The sequence below is a fragment of the Mobula hypostoma genome, chromosome 10 (genome assembly GCF_963921235.1).
Source record: "Mobula hypostoma chromosome 10, sMobHyp1.1, whole genome shotgun sequence".
NCBI lineage: Eukaryota > Metazoa > Chordata > Chondrichthyes > Myliobatiformes > Myliobatidae > Mobula > Mobula hypostoma.
Genome location: NC_086106.1, coordinates 76,702,823 through 76,724,381, shown reverse-complemented (window position 1 = coordinate 76,724,381; position 21,559 = coordinate 76,702,823). Strand labels below are relative to the sequence as shown.

General features: G+C 40.7%; 1 protein-coding gene across 4 annotated transcripts in view; it reads left to right on the top strand.

The window, feature by feature from the left end:
• Window positions 1–21,559, top strand: part of znf711 (zinc finger protein 711) — a 58,348-nt gene that overhangs the window by 11,248 nt on the left and 25,541 nt on the right. For all 4 annotated transcript variants that reach the window (XM_063060642.1, XM_063060640.1, XM_063060638.1 and 1 more), the window contains exons 2-3: window positions 9,337–9,435; window positions 10,011–10,574. In XM_063060642.1, the coding sequence (XP_062916712.1) occupies window positions 9,357–9,435; window positions 10,011–10,574 (643 nt within the window). In that variant the 5' untranslated portion in view covers window positions 9,337–9,356. The remainder of the gene's footprint in view (window positions 1–9,336; window positions 9,436–10,010; window positions 10,575–21,559) is intronic.

Here is a 21,559-nt window from a genome sequence, read left to right as displayed (position 1 = left end):
TAGACTTATGACAATAAAATTGATATGGTTATGGGTGTCAGTTCTCTTGTTCAAAGGTTCAGAGGTCCAAGTTAATGTTAGAGAAATTATACAATATACATCCTGAAATGCTTTTTCTTCACAAACACCCATGAAAACCGAGAAGTGCCCCAAAGAATGAACAACAGTTAAACGTAAGAAGCCCAAAGTCCCCCCTCCCGCGTGTAAGTGGTGGCAAGCAACGATCCCCCTCCCCCCACCAGCAAAAAAAAAGACATATCGGTACCGTCACCAAGCCCAAGCGTGTGCTAAGCTATAGCAAAGACACAGACCATTTTTACCCCAAAGGCTTCGCATTTCATTCAACATTTGACAAACCACAGGTTCTCTCCCTCCCTGGCACGGGAAAGGGAGGTGTCCCCCATTTCCACAGCGAGCAGGAGACATAACAATAACCCGCTGGTTTACGATGTTAAAAGTCTGCTTTTTTCGAGCTCTGTGTCCGAAGATCGCAAAGACCTTGGGTCTTCAGGCCCACAGTGAAAGATTTTCCGGCCTCCTGATGACACGAGTCTCCTGTCGTGACACCGACCCTTGATCCGCCCATTGACAGAGCCCCGAGATCTTAGGCTTCCAAACACAAGCGAGACTCTCAGGCCAAACCCTTGGCATGTTGAATAATGGCCTGTCGTAGAACCCCGAGAATGGGTCCCATTCCTGCAAAGAACCGCAGCCTGCGTGTTAATCCAGGTCAGGGTCTTCAAAGGAACCCTGAAAGAGAAAAATAAAGATATTAACGGTGGAAATAGAGCTGTTTCTGAAGATACAAGCAAAGGAGTCGCCGTTAGGCACCATTAACCCTCCAAAGCTCTTGTGCTATATATAATGTGGGGTTAGCGTCCATCATTGTCTCTGACAATTCAGCTTTGCTAAGTGGGATTGATTAAGAATAGATTTAGCATTTCAGAACTGGGGAATCAGGGAACCAATTAAAAGATTTGTATGCTGATTTAATGATGTGGTCTTTCCTTTGTCAGCCCATCAAGACGATACAGTGGCATGCAAAAGTTTGGGCACCCCGGTCAAAATTTCTGTTACTGTGAATAGCTAAGTGAGTAAACAGTGAACTGATTTCCAAAAGGCATAAAGTTAAAAATGACACATTTCTTTAATACTTTAATCAAAAAAACTTTTATTTCCATCTTTTACAGTTTCAAAATAACAAAAAAGGAAAAGGGCCTGAAGCAGAAGTTTGGGCACCCTGCATGGCAGTACTTAGTGACACCCCCTTTGGCAAGTATCACAGCTTATAAACGCTTTCTGTAGCCAGCTAAGAGTCTTTCAATTCTTGTTTGGGGGATTTTCACCCATTCTTCCTCGCAAAAGGCTTCTAGTTCTGAGATTCTTGGACCGTCTTGCATGCACTGCTCTTTTGAGGTCTCTCCACAGATTCTCGATGATGCTTAGGTCAGGAGACTGAGAGGGCCATGGCAAAACCTTCAGCTTGTGCCTCTTGAGGTAGTCCATTGTGGATTTTGAGGTGTGTTTAGGTTCATTATCCTGTTGTAGAAGCCATCCTCTTTTCATCTCCTCTACTATAAAGATGAAGCCACACTCAGGTTGGAGGAACAACACCTTATATTCCGTCTGGGTAGCCTCCAACCTGATGGCATGAACATCGACTTCTCTAACTTCCGCTAATGCCCCACCTCCCCCTCGTACCCCATCTGTTACTTATTTTTATACACACATTCTTTCTCTCACTCTCCTTTTTCTCCCTCTGTCCCTCTGAATATACCCCTTACCCATCCTCTGGGCCCCCACCCCCCCCCCGTCTTTCTTCCCGGACCTCCTGTCCCATGATCCTCTCGTATCCCTTTTGCCTATCACCTGTCCAGCTCTTGGCTCCATCCCTCCCCCTCCTGTCTTCTCCTATCATTTTGGATCTCCCCCTCCCCCTCCAACTTTCAAATCCCTTACTCACTCTTCCTTCAGTTAGTCCTGACAAAGGGTCTCGGCCTGAAACGTCGACTGCAGCTCTTCCTAGAGTTGCTGCCTGGCCTGCTGCGTTCACCAACAACTTTAATATGTGTTGCTTGAATTTCCAGCATCTGCAGAATTCCTGTTGTTTGCTCTTTTCATCTTCGCCTTTTTTACTGATGGTGTGATATTTGCTTCCAGAATTTGCTTGTATTTAGTTGAATTCATTCTTCCCTCTACCAGTAAATGTTCCCCATGCCACTGACTGCAACACAAGCCCAAAGCATGATTGATCCACTCCCGTACTTAACAGTTGGAGAGGTGTTCTTTTCATGAAATTCTGCACCCTTTTTTCTCCAAACATACCTTTGCTCATTGCAGCCAAAAAGTTCTATTCAAAAGGTTCAAAGGAACATCTAAGCAAGCCTGATGCATTTTGGAAACAAGTCCTGTGAACTGATGAGGTTAAAATAGAACTTTTAGGCCACAATGAGCAAAGGTATGTTTGGAGAAAAAAGGGTGCAGAATTTCTTGGAAAAAACCCCTCTCCAACCGTTAAGCATGGGAGTGGATTGATCATGCTTTGGGCTTGTTTTGTAGCCAGTGGCACGGGGAACATTTACTGGTAGAGGGAAGAATGAATTCAATTAAATACCAGCAAATTCTGGAAGCAAACCTCACACTGTCTGTAAAAAAGCCGAAGGTCAAAAGAGGACGGCTTCTACAACAGGATAATGAACCTAAACACACCTCAAAATCCGCAATGGACTACCTCAAGAGGCGCAAGCTGAAGGTTTTGCCATGGCCCTCACAGTCCCCGACCTAAACATCATCGAGAATCTGTGGATAGACCTCAAAAGAGCAGTGCATGCAAGATGGCCCAAGAATCTCACAGAACTAGAAGCCTTTTGCAAGGAAGAATGGGTGAAAATCCCCCAAACAAGAATTGAAATACTCATAGCTGGCTACAGAAAGCGTTTACAAGCTGTGATACTTGCCAAAGGGGGTGTTACTAAGTATTGCCATGCAGGGTGCCCAAACTTTTGCTTCAGACCCTTTTCTTTTTTTGTTATTTTGAAACTGTGAAAGATGGAAATAAAAAAAAGTTTTCTTGCTTAAAATATTAAAGAAATGTGTCATCTTTAACTTAATGCCTTTTGGAAATCAGTTCATCTTTTACTTGCTTAGCTATTCACAGTAACAGAAATTTTGACCGGGGTGCCCAAACTTTTGTATGCCGCTGTAGCTGAATGATGAGTGCAGAAGAAAATATTCAGGGCAACTCTTCATTTATTGATAACTAAGAATTTAACTGGTAATTTTGCAAAATATGCTGCTCTTTGCTAAGGGATCAGATGATTTTTCCAGTTTGTAAGTGATGATCAGCAATGAAATAATATAGCAGAAGACAATGAATGACACTACTGTTTGCAGAATCTCAGATGGCAGTGAAGAGGCATGTGGGAGTGAGATGGATCAGCTGGTTGAGTGATGTTGCAGCAATAGACTTACACTCAATGTCAGCAAGACCAAAGAATTGATTTTGAAACTCAGGAAGGGAAAGTTGAGAGAACATGCACCAGTCCTTATTGATGGGTCAGCAGTGGAAAAGGTGAACAGCTTTAAGTTCCTGGGCATCAACATCTCAGAGAATTTACCGAGTACCTGACACAAAGAGGGAAAAAAAGGCATACCACCATCTATACATCATTAGGAGTTTGAGGAGTCACCAAAGATTGTAGCAGTTTTTAACAGATGTACAGTGGAAAGCATTCTGACTGTTTGCATCAGTAAATGGTCGGGCTTCAAGGTTAGGAACTCCTGCATAGAGGGTTATGGACTCAGCCAGCTCCATCACTGGCACAACCTCCCTCACCATCAAGGACATCTTAAGATCCTCACCATTTGGGACTTGTCCTCTTCACATTACTGTAATCGGGGGCAGGGGGCAAGTGCCAGAACCTAAAGTCCATGAACATTGCCTCACTATTCCTCTTTCACACTATTCATGCACATTTATTCATTTATTTTTTTGTGGCATAGTAATTTTTATGTCTTGCACTGTGCTGATGCCATGAAACAACAAATTTCAGCAGTACAGTGATGATAAACATGATTTCAGATTCTGACATAGTTACTAGTTATGCATCCTTTGCATAGCTAAGACTAAGCTGTTTTCTGGAAATTCCTCTAAGGCCAATGGGCTCTGACAGCATTCCAGCTACAATATGAAAAAACTGCTCCAGACAGGCTATGTGCTTCACTTTCAGTCAGAGTAAAAGATAAGGAGATATACTCAAAGCCTCTCTTGTGGGGAGATGCAACTTAAGTAGCAAAGTAGAAAACTGGTGGGAATCTCAGGTTCATAATGAAAACACCAATGATGAAACATTCAGCAGGTCAGGCAACAGGTTCAGGGCCGCTTAGAGTGGAGAAGTGGTTTTTTAGGATGGCATTGAGAATCTTATGACCATACACAATACCTAATGTGAACAGGGGAAGGGCCTTGCAATATCTCCATCCATCTATCCTGTCAGCATCGCCTGTCTCATCACATTAATCCCATTAGTCACCTCAGAGCCCACTACATTAGAATGAATTGCTTAAGAAAAAGAAGAACATTCACTGTGAAAATTTCTACACCAGGTTGGCCTGCCTTTGTAGTCAACTTGGTGCCAATGACGATACCCGAACCAGCACAAAGCTAGGAAAGTTTCTCACCAATTAAGGTAAAGCTTATTAAATATTTAGTTAAATTACAATAAATGTGATTGAACTTATAACTAGAAGCTTCAAGTTTGGAAATTGTGTTGGTTTTAACCGTCTAATTTTTGAGAGTTAACTTTGAACTAAGATTGACATATGAAATAAATTCCTTTGCCAGTTATTACATTACTGTGTAGAAAAAAAATTGATGTGCTACTTCTGAGGGTAAAAATGGACAGCAAGCAAAGATGGCCAGTTCTCTTGCCAGACCTGAAACCTTTAACAGTTTTTCTTTCCACAAACACCAGCTGACCTGCTGAGCCTTTCTACTATTTTCTGCTTTTACTTCAGGGATCATTATTGTCTGGTAGACCATGATTTTCGATCTAGGTTTGAGGTCCTGATCTTCAAACACCTGATTCCTCTGGGATCAAGTGTATAGATGAAATAGTCTCACAAATAATATGAAAAGACTATGTGAGCACTTGGATTATTTATCATGGAGCCCAGACCACTTGTGCAATAGATTGTGGTGAAATTTATTAAGTACCAAAGTTGATTAATCTTCAGACCCCTTCCTATTATATAAAGTGCTGTTGTTGATTTTATTGATGTGAATTTCTTTTGATCTACTTCAGACCAGTGACCTCAGTTGAATAAGTATCAGTTTTGGAATGCATGTTATTTATAGCTTGTAAGTTTTACTTAAAAACTGAATACTACAACTTGATATTTCCCTGTAAATGTAGTTGTAATGTCAGTATGTTAGGAAGATCTAAAGCTTCCTATGGGGTGAGATCAAGATATCTGCCTTAGTGTATAAAAATAAGAAAAAGTTGCTGTTTCTTTATGGAAATCTGAATAGTTCAAGTTATTCGATTTTTGCGAAGAACGAACTGAAGGAACTTTGTGGTGTGAGACTGTGAGTGGGAGGACATTTCCTCAACTGAGTATCCAAAAGGATGGGTGAGATGAAAGTAATCAGACAATTTTTGGGTTAAAGTATCCTAAAAGATATTATCTGATAATATCAATACCAGATCATATCATTAGACATTGAAAGGACATTGAATATTTAAATAGTTATGGTGATGAACAGTACATCAGTAATGTACTGATTTAAATAACTGATAGTCTTTCCATAGGGGAATTGTAGATGCACCACAGCTTGGTATGGCAATTGCTCTGCTGAAGACTGCATAAATTTGCATAGTTGTGGATATAGCTCAGTTCATCATAAAAATCAGCCTCCCTTCTATTGACTGCCTATACTTTCTGTTGCCTTCGAATTGGAGCCAACATCATCAAAGACCCCTCTTAATCTGGTAGTTTTCTCCATCCCTTCCATCAGGCAGAAGATGAAAAAGCTTGCAAACACACACCAGCAGGTTCAAGGGCACTTTTTATCCAGCTATCATAAGACTCTTGAACAAAACTCTTGTACAATAAAGATGAACTCGTGATCTCTCAATCTACTTCGTTGAACCCCTTGCATCTTATTTGTCTGTATACTGCATGTCTCTGTAACTATAACACTATATTCTACATTTTGTTACTGCTTTTTCTTTTGTACTACTTCAATGTACTTGAAATGGAATGGATGGCATTCAAAAATTGTTTTTCACTATATCTTGATACACATGAAAATAATAAGCCTATTACCAATTGGGCTATAGTTTTCTATATTTTCAGTTTTGCTCTTCTAGGGGTACGAGTATTGATGGAGTGAAAGAACTCTGTTTTCCTATGGCTGGAGAATCAAGACAGCTGCATTTACAACTACTTTCACAGGCAGATTATTCCATATGCTGACTATTTTCTGGGTGAAAATATTGCTCCTAAGGTTCCCATAAAATCTCTCCCCCTCTCATCTTCAACCCATGACCTCTAGTTCTTTATTCCCCAACACTGGGAAAAATACTATGCACATTAACCCTATCTGCACCTCATGATTTTAAATACCACTGTAAGATCACCTCTCTCCTACGGTCCAAGAAAATAGTCACAGCCTGCTCAACCTCTCTCCATAACTCAGTCTTTCAAGTCCTGGGAACATCCTAGTTAATCTCCACTGCACTCTTTCCAGTTTAATTACATCTTTCCAAACCTGAACAGAATATTCCAAATACACCCTTACAATCAGAATCATGTTTAATATCACCGGCATATGTTGTGAAATGTGTTGTTTGTGTTGTTTTTGCGGCAGCAGTACAATGCAACACATAATAAAAACTCTGAATTACAGTGTATACACACACACACACACACACACGTATATATTAGTTAAATTAAAAAAGTAGTGAGGTAGTGCTTGGTTCAGTGTCCATTCAGAAATCGGATGGCAGAGGGAAAGAAGCTGTTCTTGAATCATTAAGTGTGTGCCTTCAGGCTGCTGTACCTCCTTCCTGGTGGTAGCAATGACAAGAGGGCATGTCCTGGGTGATGGTCCTTAATGATAGATGCAACTGCAGCACAACATTCTAACTTCTGTACTCAGTTCCCTGACTGATGAAGGCCAACACGTCAAAAGCCTTCTTCAGCACCTTGTCTACCTGCAATGCTACTTTTAGGGAACTGTGTACTTGTACTCAATCTCTCTCTGTTCTACAGCACTCCCCCCTATCGTTGACTGAATGTCCTACCCTAATTTGTCTTTCCAAAATGCAACATCTCACATGCATCCATTTGTCATTTCTTGGCCCACTTACCCAGCTGATCAAGATCCCTCTGTATATCCTGATGACTATCTTCATTGCCACCCAAGATGTGTAATAGGGAAATACAAGGAGATGTTAATGGGCATATAAGAGTGAATAGGTTACAGCAAAATAGATGGGGAATGGGATTGATGGGAATACTCTGAGACTTAGTGGCCTGAATGGTGGCTTCTTCCATTGTGAGAAAATATGAAATTCAAAACGTGGTCACAAATTCTTTTAGGTACCAAAAAAATCACAATGTAACTTAAGTATAATTCTTTTGCATCTTCACATAACTGTGGAAATCAGGAACAACGAAAAATTCTGACAGCGATGGATCTGACCTGCTTTGTGGAAACAAGGGGCCAATAAATATTTATATCCACCCACGTTGAGGAATATAGATTTGAAATATGAATTGACAGGTTGAACAGGCCAATGGGACAAAATTTTCCAGCAGCACCAGTTAATGGACAACTGCTAACCTACTGCACTATCCATACCCAGCCTACACCCCAGTGATGAAGCTATGCACAATGGCAGTGCATTGTGCAAGCAGATCTCTTTGTACAGAATGAAGGGGATCAAAGTATTTAGAAGAATTCGTAGTTAACTTCCATTTTGGGTTTCTTTTGGTGCTTAAAAGAATTTGTGACCATTTTCTTAAAGTTAAGTGTAGAGTTGAGGCATTCAGAAAGATTTCATGTTTTTGACAGCTTACTATGTCAGTTTATGTAGCTTAGCTGACTGCCAATTCATTCAGCGGTTTCTCTAAAATCTTTACTTAAGTACTTTTATCTCCCACATTCTGTACAAAGAGATTTGCATGCACAATGCACTGCCATTGTGGATAGCTCAGCTATCACTGAGGTGTAGGCTGGGTATGGATAGTGCAGTAGGTTAGTAGTTGTCCATTAACTAGTTCTGGTGGGAATTTTTGTCCCATTGCTCTGTTCAACCTGTCAATTCATATTTCAAATCTATATTCCTCAGTGTGGGTGGATACAAAACTTGATTGGCCCCTTGGTTCTGCAAAGCAGGTCAGATCCATTGATGTCAGAATCTTCTGTCATTCCTGATTCTCATGTTGTCATGTGAAGATGCAAAAGAAGAGAAAATGCTGACTGGCAAATGGACTGCAGTAGAAAATTAAGCACGATTTGGTCTATTATCTACACATAATTGTCATCTGAACAGTGGGATGCAAGGCCATTTCAGAAGATATTGAAGAGTCAAGCATATTGTTGTGGGTCTAAAGCAACCCAGGCCTGAAGGATACAAATGAACAATGGGTTTTATGACACTGATTTCCTATTCATCATGTTATTTTTATTTAATTACTTAACACCATGATCCACAGCTGCCAAGACTCCAGGGCCTCAGGGCAATAGTTTCATTATGTAACTATTATGCTACTTTTGAAGGTCAGGTGAGGTAACATGGTGATTCCTAGAATGTTATGTATGAACAGGTGAATTGAGAATGTCTTGTTAATGATTTTACGACTGAATATTACCATTATAGTTGATAATCCTTGCCATCTCAATCACAACATTCTGTAAATCGACTCCATGTGGGATTTTCAAAACAATCAGAGATGCCATGAAGACACCTGGTATAAAGCCAAAGTGCATTTCTTGGTATGGTGATGGAAGCAAACTTAGTATTTTTCAAGACAAAGTTGGTTGAAAATGAGAATCAGAATTAATGGGTAGTTCAACCAAAGAATTGACACAGGTGAAATCTGTCAAATGGCCTACTGTGCTGTATGATTCCATGATCTTGTGATAGGAGTTATACTCTATTTGTGTTAGAGGAGTGATTTGAAACTACTTCTTTCCTTTCTGGACAATTAGGGCTGGTTAATGTGCAACATAACTTATTTGTTATCTTACGATGTAGTTAGCCTCATGAATGCTTGAGGAAACACCTTGAATGCTTAAGCACTAATTGTTACACCTTTTCTTTAAAGGCTGATGAAAACTCTAAATCATGGATCAAGGAGGGGGAGGACTTGAACTGCATTCACAGGAGTCAAAAGTCTCTCATGCAATGATAATGCAGGATTTTGGTAAGTAGTTTATTTGTTTAAAAATAAGTATATGAAACTCAAGCTGCTACTTTTTAAATAGAATAATTAAGTACATAGATCACCTAAATATTTAAAGAGATTTAATAGGGAGTCTTAAAACAACAGTATTTTGCTCTGCTGTACCAATTTGATTCTCGCTTACCTCGATATGATAAGAGTCTAAGCAGGTAACTAGACAGATTTAACACAAAGGAAATTAACATAAATGGGATGATGTGTGGACTAGGAAATGTAGTGAGGTATGGTATGTTGAGTTTTAACTACAGCCAACTCAAATATATCAGATACACGTTTCACTTGTTAAGTTGAGAGATTCAATGCAATCCTGGGTAGAAATGCACATGTAATGAATATAAATATTTAATTTTATTGGAGTAAAATTGGATTAAAGTAGCTTTCCTACATTTCCCGTAAGATGTGTGTTTTGCATATCTGAGCGATAATAACATTGGCCAAGTCTGTTTTGCTGTTGTGACCATATTGTAGTAAACTTGGAATTGTAATTAGTAAAATGTTCACTGAAGTTGTCCCTAACTAATCTGTTTGTGTTGCAGTGTCTGGAATGGCTGGTACAGCCCACATTGATGGAGATCATATTGTTGTATCTGTGCCTGATGCAGTACTGGTCTCGGATGTCACTGGGGAAGAAGTTACCATAGAACATGGTCTCACAACTAATATTCAAGAAGTTGTACAGGGTCCGGATATTATAGCTGAAAGTGATGATGTGACAGATGGTGTGATGGTTTCAGACTCTGTCTTAGAAGCTAATGTTACACTTGAAGAAGACTTGAATGCTAATTCAGTTCCTGACCATGTTCTGGCTTCAGATCTTATAACAGAAACTGTTGGTGTTCCAGATCAAGTATTAGTATCAGACCTTGTATCAGTGCAGGATGAGGAGCAATTTGAACACGTGGTCCAGGATTCTGTAACGGATGTTCTTTCTCCTGCAATGGTCTCAGAGGAAGTTATGGAAGTAGATTCTGTGTCAGAGACTGTAATTCAAAACCAAGATTTAGTAGTTCAAAACGAAGAGGCTATTCCTGGCTCAACCATGACTATTGAAGCCCAGATAGATGGAAAAGATGCATCTGAGGATTTCTTAATGATATCTTGTAAGTGAAAATTAATGTGCCTTTTCATGTTTAGCGTTTTTGGGAAACAAAGTAGTTATTAGAGTAATTGTCAGAGTTACACTAGTGAAGATTTGTAGCAAGTGTCCACAAATGATCAATATACAAATAATTTACACACACACAATAAAGAAATTTAAGAAATTGTGAAAATACCATTAATACATTGTTAAGTTGTATTCTTGTTACAAGACAGAGGAGCAGAATTAAGCCATTCAGTCCATCAAGTGTTTTCCACCATTCCATCATGGCTGATTAATTAGCCCTCTTAAACCCATTCTTCCCATGACCTTCGACACTTTTACTAATTAAGAACCAATCAACCATTGCAAGTCAGGGACATTTTATTCAAGTTTTACAGTTTTGGTATTTTGCCAACACTGCCATATTGTAGAAAATTACTGAGCTTGTAGTCCATCTGCTTGACTTAGAAATGTTGAAAGCTGGAAAAGATCATTACTCTCCATCTTAGCCTCTGTCATTCTCTGTCAAATTTCTCCAAATTTGTCCAATTTTCTGTGTATTTGTTGATAGCCATCAGACACCAGTATTTATCTAGGCTGTCTACTCCATACCTTTACTGCCGTCTGCTGAAAGCCATTAAATCTAAATGATCTTTTTATCCTCCAAGTTTAAAGTTTCTAGGCCCCTGAATCTGATTTGCTTCACAAAAACATTTGAATGTGCAACTTGCCATTTTGTATGAATATGTAGAATAAGTGTCCTAACATTTACAACATACTATGCATCACAAATATTAAGTCCTTCTACCTGTAATTACACAAAAATGCTTGTTATTTTGTGCCTATCAGTACATGGAAGGCCCTGTAGATAATTTACTCAAATAGCAAGATTTTGTACATGTGGAGATGTAGAATTACTGCCTGGCATGTAAATTGCATTGTACCACACAATATAGTTTCTAGTTCGTGTGACTGGCTAACACAAGAACATAAGAAATATAGGCGGGATTAGACCATCTTTCTTGTCATTGTAAGTTCTTTTAGAATGTTGAACTAGTTTTGTGTCAAATAATTTACATTGTATACATTTTTATTTTCTGCATCCAATCCTCAGTTCTTTCCTCATATTTTCAGCATGTTTATTTAAACCTTCTACAATCTATTTTTTAAAAATAGATTGAACAGAATTGCACAAACTATGTTTGCTGTGTACCGACCAATAGTCTACCTACTTGAAATCATACCCTGAAAATTGTGCTGTATTTTGACAGTCTTGTTTCTAGCTCTATCAATCATTAAGGTAGAACATAAATAGTGATGAACTATTCACCTGTAGGGCATTTTGCTAATTATTTGCCACCATGTTGATGCAGCTTCTATTGCTGTTTATTTCAGCCAATTTTAATATTACTGCTTTACCTGATTAATCCATAAAATTTGATGCCCCCTTTTTAAAACCTCTTGAAAAATTTTCAAGGTTGAGCTTAAGTCACAGAAAAGGTGATGCATGTTGTGCCTTGCATGAGTATTAGGTATTGCAAATAAGGTACATCTTTGTTTGAAAGACAAACCTTCTTTCTCTCCATGCATCTTTTCATATCTATATTTCTTTCACTTATCCATTTCTCTTTCTTGTTCTCTTGACATATTTCAGCAATTGTTTACAAAATCACTAAAACAGTGCCCAGTCACATCATTATAAGCATAAGTTGCTTCTGTGATGCATTATAGAACTTCAGGGCTTAGAGTCATAGAGCATTATGCACAGAAACAGGACCTTTGACCCAATAAGTCAGTGCCGAACTGCCTGGTCCCATTGATCTGCAACTGAACTGAGCCCTCCATTTCTCTTTCATCCATGTACTTATCCAAATTATTGTTAAATGCTGAAATCAAACTTGTATCCATCACTTCCACTGGCAGCTCATTCCACATCCTCACCATCCTGAGTGAAGAAGATACCCTTGCGTTCCCCATAAATATTTCCCCTTTTACCCTTATTCTATGACTTCTAGTTCTAGTCTCACCAAACCTTGGTGGAAAAAGCCCACTTGCATTTATCCTATCTGTACCCTTCGTAATTTTGTATACCTCTGTCAAACCTCCCCTCATTCTCATATGCTCCAGAGTATGAAGTCCTAACCTATTCCATCTTTCCCTACAACTCAGGTACTTGAGTACCAGCAATATCCTTGTAAATTTTCTTCTGATTTTTCTTTCCTGTAGGTAGGTGACCAGAACTGCACTCCAAATTAGCCTCACCAATATCTCATGCAACTTCAACATAACATCCCAACTCTTGTACTCAATACTTAGATTTATGAAAGCAAGTGTGCCAAAAGCTCTCATTATGATCTGTGATGTCACTTTCAAGGAATTCTAGATTCCTCTGTTCCGCTGCCTCCTCAGTGCCCCACTGTTCATTGTGCAAGTCGTAGCTTGGTTTGTTCTCCCAAAGTGAAACACTTTGTTATTATTAAATTCTGTGCCATTTTCCAGCCCATTTTTCCAGCTAGTCCAGATCCCACTTCAAGCTTTGATACCCTTTTTCACTGTCCACTATGCTCCTGATCGTGATGTCATCTGCAGACTTGATGATCTAGTTTACCACATTGTCATTTATATCAATAATCTGGATGATAAACAACAAGACCCAACACACCAGTAGTCACAGGCCTCAGGTCAGAGAGGCAACCATCTACTATTAATCTTGTGACTTCTGATAAACCATTTGCTACCTCATCCTGAATGCCAAGCTATTGAACCTCTTGACCAGCCTCCCATGTGGGACCTTGTCAGAGGCCCTGCTAAAGTCCATGCAGACAACATCCAGTGCCTTGCCTTCATCAAGTTCCCAGATAACTTCCTCGAAAAATTCTATAAGATTGGTTCGACACAAGCTAACCTGCGCAAAGCCACGTTGATCATCTGACATCTACTATCTGATCAACTGACTGGTGTGTTCACCGATCTCGACAGTCTAAGTACCAACCTGCTTCAAGTGGGCTTCAATTATTCTGGTGCCAAGAAGCATGTGATAACCTGACTCGGTGATGATCGTCCGGTAGCACTTACATCCACTGTGGTGAAGTGCTTTAAGAGGTTAGTGATGAAACATATCAACTTCTGCCTCAGAAGCGACTTGGGTCTGCTGCAATTTGCATACAGACAACAGGTCTACAGCAGATGCCATTTCTTTGGCTCTTCACTCAAGCCTGGAGCATCTGGACAGCAAAGATGCATACATCAGGATGCTCTGTATCGACTACAGCTCATCATTCAACACTATCATCCCTTCAAGCTAATCAATACGCTTCAAGACCTTGGCCTTAATACCTCCATGTCCAACTGGATCCTCAATTTCCTCACTTGCAGACCCCAGTCAATTTGTTTGACCAAAACAGCTCCACAATTTCCATTAGCATAGATGTACTTAAGGCTGTATGCTTAGTCCCCTTCTCTACTCGCTTTATACTTATGACTGTGAGGTTGAGCCATAATGCCATAGCTAAGTTTGCTGAAGCATATAGGAGGGAGATTGAAAATCTGGCTGAGTGGTGCCACAACAACCTCTCACTCAACGTCAGCAAGACCAAGGAGCTGATTCAGGGGGAAACCAGAGGTCCATGAGTCAGTCCTCATCGGGGGATCAGAAGTGGATAGGGTCAGCAGCTTTAAATTCCTCAGTGTTATGGTTATAGAGGATCTGTGCTGGGCTCATCAATTATGAAGAAAGCACCCACACCATCAGGTTCAGGAACAGTTATTACCCCTCAGCCATCAGGCTCTTGGAACAGAAGGGATAACTTCACTCATCTTACTCGTCCCATCACTGAACAGTTCCTACGAACCATGGATTCACTTTGAAAGACTTCGTCTCATGTTCCTGATACTTATTGCTTATTTTTTATTATTATTATTTCTCTTTCGTATTTGCACAATGGTGGTCCTTTGCACGTTGGTTGTTTGTCTGTCCTGTTGGGTGCAGTCTATCATTGATTCTATTGTGTTCCTTGTTTTCCTGCGGGAAACAAGAATCTCCAGGTTGCACATGGTGGCATATGTATTTTGGTAATAAATTTGCTATGAACTTTGAACTATGTTCCTTCATCAACTTTTCTGGTAACCTCCTTGAAAATCTATAAGATTGGTTAGACATGACCTACCACACACAAAGCCATGTTGACTATCCCTAATCAGGCGCTGTTAATTCAAATACTTTATGTATCTGGTCCCTTAGAATACACTCACTGGCCTATAATTTCTGGGCTTATTCTTAGAACCTTTAATAATAAGGCATTTGACAAGGTACCCCATGCAAGGCTTTTTGAGAAAGTAAGGGGGCATGGGATCCAAGGGATATGTGGATCCAGAACTGGCTTGCCCACAGAAGGCAAAGAGTGGTTGTAGATGTGTATATTCTGCATGGAGGTCAGTCACCAGTGGTGTGTCTCAGGGATCTGTTCTGGGACCCCTGTTCTTCGTGATTTTTATAAATGACCTGGATGAAGAAGTGGAGGAACGAATCATAAACACAAAATAATCTGCAGATACTGTGATTAAAGCAACACTTACAGTACGCTGGATGAACTCAGCAGGTCGAGCAGCATCAGTGGAAACGTCGACTCATCGTTTCCACTGATGCTGCCCGACCTGCTGAGTTCATCCAGCGTACTGTAAGTGTTGCTGTGAAGAAGTGGAGGGATGGGTTAGTAAATTTGCTGATGACACAAAGGTTGGGGGTGTTGTGGGTAGTGTGGAGGGCTGGCAGAGGTTACAGTGGGACATTGAGGGCTGTCAGCGGTTACAGCAAAACTGGGCTTAGAAGTGGCAGATGGAGTTCAACCCAGATAAGTGTGAGGTGGTTCATTCTGGTAGGTCAAATATGATGGCAGAATATAGTATTAATGGTAAGATTCTTGGCAGTGTGGAGGATCAGGGGGATCTTGGGGACCGAGTCCATAGGACACTCAAAGCTGCTGCGCAGGTTGACTCTGTGGTTAAGAAAGCGTACAGTGTATTGGCCTTCATCAATCATGGGATTGAGTTTAGGAGCTGAGAGGTAATGTTGCAGCTATATAGGACCCTGGTCAGACCCCACTTGGACTACTGTGTTCAGTTCTGGTCGCCTCACTATAGGAAGGATGTGGAAACCATAGAAAGCCTGCAAAGGAGAATGACAAGGATGTAGCCTGGATTGGGGAGGATTCCTTATGAGAATAGGTTGAGTGAACTCAGCCTTTTTTCCTTGGAGCAATGGAGGATGAGAGGTGACCTGATAGAGGTGTGTAAGATGATGAGAGGCATTGATCGTGTGGATATTCAGAGGCTTTTTCCCAGGGCTGGAATGGCTAGCACGAGAGGGTTAGGGTTAGGGTATCAGGAGGTACAGAGGAGATGTCAGGGGTATGTTTTTTACGCAGAGAGTGGTGAGTGTGTGGAATGGGCTGCCGGCGACAGTGGTGGAGGCGGATACGAAAGGGTTTTTTTAAGAGACGCCTGGACAGGTACATAGAGCTCAGAAAAATAGAGGGCTATGGGTAACCCTAGGTAATTTCTAAAGTAAGGACATGTTCAGCACAGCTTTGTGGGCCGAAGGGCATGTATTGTGCTGTAGGTTTTCTATGTTCTATGTTTCTAAAGAACAGAACAACATTAGCTAACCCCTAATCCTCACCCATGCCCAAGGACTTTTTAAATACCTTTGTTGGGCCATTGCAATTTCTACACTAGCCTCCCGCAAGGTCTAAGGGAACATCTTTTCAGGCTCTGACAATTTATCCACCTTCGTTTGCTTCAAGACAGCAAGCTCCTCCTTCTCTGTATTCTGTATATGGTCAGTTACCTCTGCTGGTTTGCCTTAATGCTATAGATTCTGTGTCCATCTCTCATGTAAATGCAGATACAAAAAATCAATTTAAGATCTCCCCCCATCTCTTTTGGCTCATGCACAGATGACTACACTGATCATTCAAGATGAGCAATTTTGTCCCTTGCTATCTTTTTGCTCTTGGGATTCGCTTACATCTTGTTTGCTAGAATTAACCTCATGGCTTCTTCTAGCCTTCCTGATTTCCCTCTTAAATGTTCCCTTGCATTTCTTATACTGCCTAAGTACCTCATTTGTTCCTTGCTGCCTATACCTGCTATTTAGCTTTTTTTAAAACCAGAGCCTCAATATCCCTCCAAAACCAAGGTTCCCTGAACATGTTAGCCTTGCCTTTAATTCTTATAGGAACATACAAAAGTGAAATTTTGAGAGTATAGATTTTGAAGGCCTTCAATGTCCTTCATCAGAAAACAACCCATCCCAATCCACACTTGCCAGACCCTTTCTGATGTCATCAGAATTGACCTTTCTCCAGTTTAGAATCTCAACCTGAGGACCAGACCTATCCTTCTCCATAATTATCTTGAAATTAATGGAATTATGATCACTAGATCGAAAGTGTTCCCCCTACACACGCTTCTGTCAAGTGCCCAGTCTCGTTCCCTAATGGGAGATCTAGTATCACACTCTTTCTAGCGGGACCTCTATATATTGATTAAGGAAACTTTTCGGAATGCAATTGACAAGCTATACTATCCAGCCCTTTCACGGTAGAGGAGCTCCAGTCAATATGTAGAAAGTTAAAAATCACCTATTATCACAACTTTGTGTTTCTTGCAACTGTCTGCTATCTCTCTGCTCTTCCAAATCCCACTACTGAGTCTAATGGGGTTTAACCCCATTAACATGATCATCCTTTTCTTATTCCTCAGTTCCATCCATATAGCCTGAGCAGACAAGGCTTCCAGTCTGTCCTGGTTGAGCACTGCCAATACATTTTCCCCGACTAATAATGGCACTCCATCCTCTTTAATCCCTCCCAATCTATCATGTCCGAAAACAGAACCCTGGAACATTGAGCTGTCAGTCCTACCCCTCCTGCAACCAAGTCTCACTAATGGCTACAATGTAATAATTCCACATGCTGGTTCATGCTCTAAGCTCATCTGCCTTATCTACAATAATCTTTGCATTGAAATGGACGCCAACTCAGAACATTATTCACACCATGCTCAACATTTCTATTCCTGTCTTTGTATGTGGGATTAACATCTTTCTCCACAAACGCTCCACTAATAGCCCTGGTAGTCTGGTTCCCATCCCTCTGAAAACAACAGGAATTCTGCAGATGCTGGAAATTCAAGCAACACACATCAAAGTTGCTGGTTAACGCAGCAGGCCAGGCAGCATCTGTAGGAAGAGGTGCAGTCGACGTTTCAGGCCAAGACCCTTCGTCAGGACTAACTGAAGGAAGACTGAGTAAGGGATTTGAAAGTTGGAGGGGGAGGGGGAGGGAGAGATCCAAAATGATAGGAGAAGACAGGAGGGGGAGGGATAGAGCCAAGAGCTGGACAGGTGATAGGCAAAAGGGGATACGAGAGGATCATGGGACAGGAGGTCCGGGAAGAAAGACAAGGGGTGGGGGGGACCCAGAGGATGGGCAAGAGGTATATTCAGAGGGACAGAGGGAGAAAAAGGAGAGTGAGAGAAAGAATGTGTGCATAAAAATAAGTAACAGGTGGGGCCTTAGCGGAAGTAAGAGAAGTCGATGTTCATGCCATCAGGTTGGAGGCTACCCGGACGGAATATAAGGTGTTGTTCCTCCACCCTGAGTGTGGCTTCATCTTTACAGTAGAGGAGGCCGTGGATAGACATGTCAGAATGGGAATGGGATGTGAAATTAAAATGTGTGGCCACTGGGAGATCCTGCTTTCTCTGGCAGACAGAGCGTAGATGTTCAGCAAAGCGGTCTCCCAGTCTGCGTCGGGTCTCGCCAATATATAAAAGGCCACATCGGGAGCACCGGACGCAGTATATCACCCCAATCGACTCACAGGTGAAGTGTTGCCTCACCTGGAAGGACTGTTTGGGGCCCTGAATGGTGGTAAGGGAGGAAGTGTAAGGGCATGTGTAGCACTTGTTCCGCTTACACGGGTTATTGCCAGGAGGGAGATCAGTGGGGAGGGATGGGGGGGGACGAATGGACAAGGGAGTCGCGTAGGGAGCGATCCCTGCGGAATGCAGAGAGAGGGGGGGAGGGAAAGATGTGCTTAGTGGTGGGATCCTGTTGGAGGTGGCGGAAGTTACGGAACCCCCCACCCCTTGTCTTTCTTCCCGGACCTCCTGTCCCATGATCCTCTCGTATCCCCTTTTGCCTATCACCTGTCCAGCTCTTGGCTCTATCCCTCCCCCTCCTGTCTTCTCCTATCATTTTGGATCTCCCCCTCCCCCTCCCCCTCCAACTTTCAAATCCCTTATTCACTCTTCCTTCAGTTAGTCCTGACGAAGGGTCTCGGCCTGAAACGTCGACTGCACCTCTTCCTACAGATGCTGCCTGGCCTGCTGCGTTTACCAGCAACTTTGATGTGTGTTCCCATCCCTCTGAAGCTAGTTTAAACACCCCGGAGCAGCAGTAGCAAACCTTGCCTGTACAGGCCCACCTTACCTAGAAGAAAGCCCAATGACTGAAAAATTTGAAGTCCTCACCTCTGCACTATCTTCTTACCCACTTATTAAACTGTATTGTCTTCCTATTTCTGCCTCAGTAGCACAGGGCATGGGTAGCAATCTTGAGATCCTAACCAATGTATCTCTTGTACATAATTAATTACTCCTGAATTTCAATGTCTTTGTATCTAATAATCTTCTTATCTTGATAAATGAACATTTATAATCAAATTTAATCAGTGATCAAGTTTAAAGATACAGAAAAGAAATTCTGATATTGGTGCCATTTTTTTAGTTCTCCAAAGTTAAGTATCAGTAGAGCAGGATTTCCACATTGTACCCATCTGTAAATGCTCCACCAGATGTTTAGAATAGTACAGCACAGCACAGGAGAAGGCTGTACAAATTTAAACTCATAATTAAATACCTAATTAATCCCTTCTACTGACACAATCTTCATATCTCTCCATTCTCTGCATTCATCTAGCTTCTTAAAACGGCTCTTAAACATCTGTATTGTATGAGCCTCCACTACCATCTCGGGAGCACATCCCAGCACCCACCACATTGCTTTTAATTTTAAAAAGATTTTGACCCTAGAAAATGAACAAACTGAAATAATAGTCATTACATAGAATTCAAGGGATTGTCAGTTGCTACAAAGTTCAGTAACCAGTGAACAAGGGAAGTTAATTTTGTTTTTGAGGTCTATGATGTAAGCTTTGTATCAGAATATTAATTGATCTAAATTTATTACAATTATTAATTGCATAATTACTCACATCCTTCAAGTCAGTATTTAGTAATTGGCAGCAATTACAGCCTTGAGTCTGTGTGGATAGATCTCTATCAGCTTCGCACATCTGGACACTGCAATTTTTCCCCATTCTTTACAAAACTGCTCAAACTCTGTCAGATTCCTTGGGAAATCATGAGTGAACAGCCCTTTTCAAGTCCAGCCACAAATTGGATTGAGGTCTGGACTCTGACCTGGCCAGTCCAGGACATTAACTTTGATGTTTTAAGCCATTCCTGTGTCGCTTTGTCTATGTTTGGGGTCATTGCCTCTCTGGGGGGAAAAAAATCGTCATCCAGGTCACAGTTCTCTTGCAGCATGCATCAGATTTCCTCCTGGATTTCCCTGTATTTTTCTGCATTCATTTTACCTTCACAAGCCTTCTAGGGCCTGCTGCAGCGAAGCATCCCCACAGCATGATGTAGTCACCACCATGCTTCAAGGCAGAGATGGTCTGTTTTTGATGATGTGCAGTGTTTGGCTTATGCCAAACATAGTATTTAGTCTGTTGGCGAAAAAGCTTAATTTTGGTTTCATCAGCCTTAGAACCTTCTTCCAGCTGACTTCAGAGTCTCCCACATGCCTTCTGGCAAACTCTAGTTGAGTTTTCATGATAATTGACTTAATTGTACTCAAGGGATATTCAATGACTTGGAAATTTTCTTGTGTCCATCTCCTGACTTGTGTTTTTCAATAACCTTGCCGCAGAGTTGCTTGGAGTGTCCTTTTTGTCTTCATGGTGTAGTTTTTGCCAGGATACTGAATCACCAGCATTTGGACGTTTCAGATACTAGTGTATTTTTACTACAATCAATTGAAATACCTAGACTGTACATGCGTGATCTCCATTTAACTAATATGTGACTTCTAAAACCAATTGGCTGCACCAGTGATGATACGATTTGTCATATTAAAAGGGGTGAATACTTATGCAAACAATTATTTTGTGCTTTATATTTGTAATGAATGTAGATCACTTTGTAGAGATCTGTTTTTACTTTAACACGAAAGAGTATTTTCCTGTCGATCAGTGTAAAAAAAAAGCCAAGTTAAATCCACTGTGATTCAATGTTCTGAAACAATAAAAACTTCTGGGGGGGGGGGAATGAATACTTTTTATAGCCACTGTATATCTGTAACCAGTCATCACTCATTGAATGAAGAGCCTTAAGGCATAAAAAAACAAAAATTACTTTAGAATAATATAAAGCAGCTGACAGTAATTAAAACACGGAAAAAGTTTGAATTTTTAGGGAATCCTTTGACCAAATAAAGACTTTAACTTTGTGAATAGCAAATGAAAGTCAAAGCTCAAATGTTGTTGTTGTAAGATGAATTGAGTTTTTTTTCCTACATTTATGCTTCAGGCATGATGACATGATCTCATCAATATTTCAACAAAAAGAAATACTAATGTTTGTGAAAAATGTTCATTCCACAAACTCTTTAGAGTTGACATTGATTGAGGTCTAAATAGATAACAAACACAGTTCTAATAATAAAAAAAATCAAGGAATGAATTTGGTAGGGAGAAAACTTAAGGTCTTTTACTGAATATTTTATAAATAAGTGTTTAAAGAACAATTATAGTCACATTTTCTTAGTATGATGTGATGTCATACGTACAATATGTATTGAGTTTGTAAGTAAGCTAGTAGCCAGGATAATCCATACGACCTTAAGTTACAGAAGCAGATTCAGGCCTTTAACT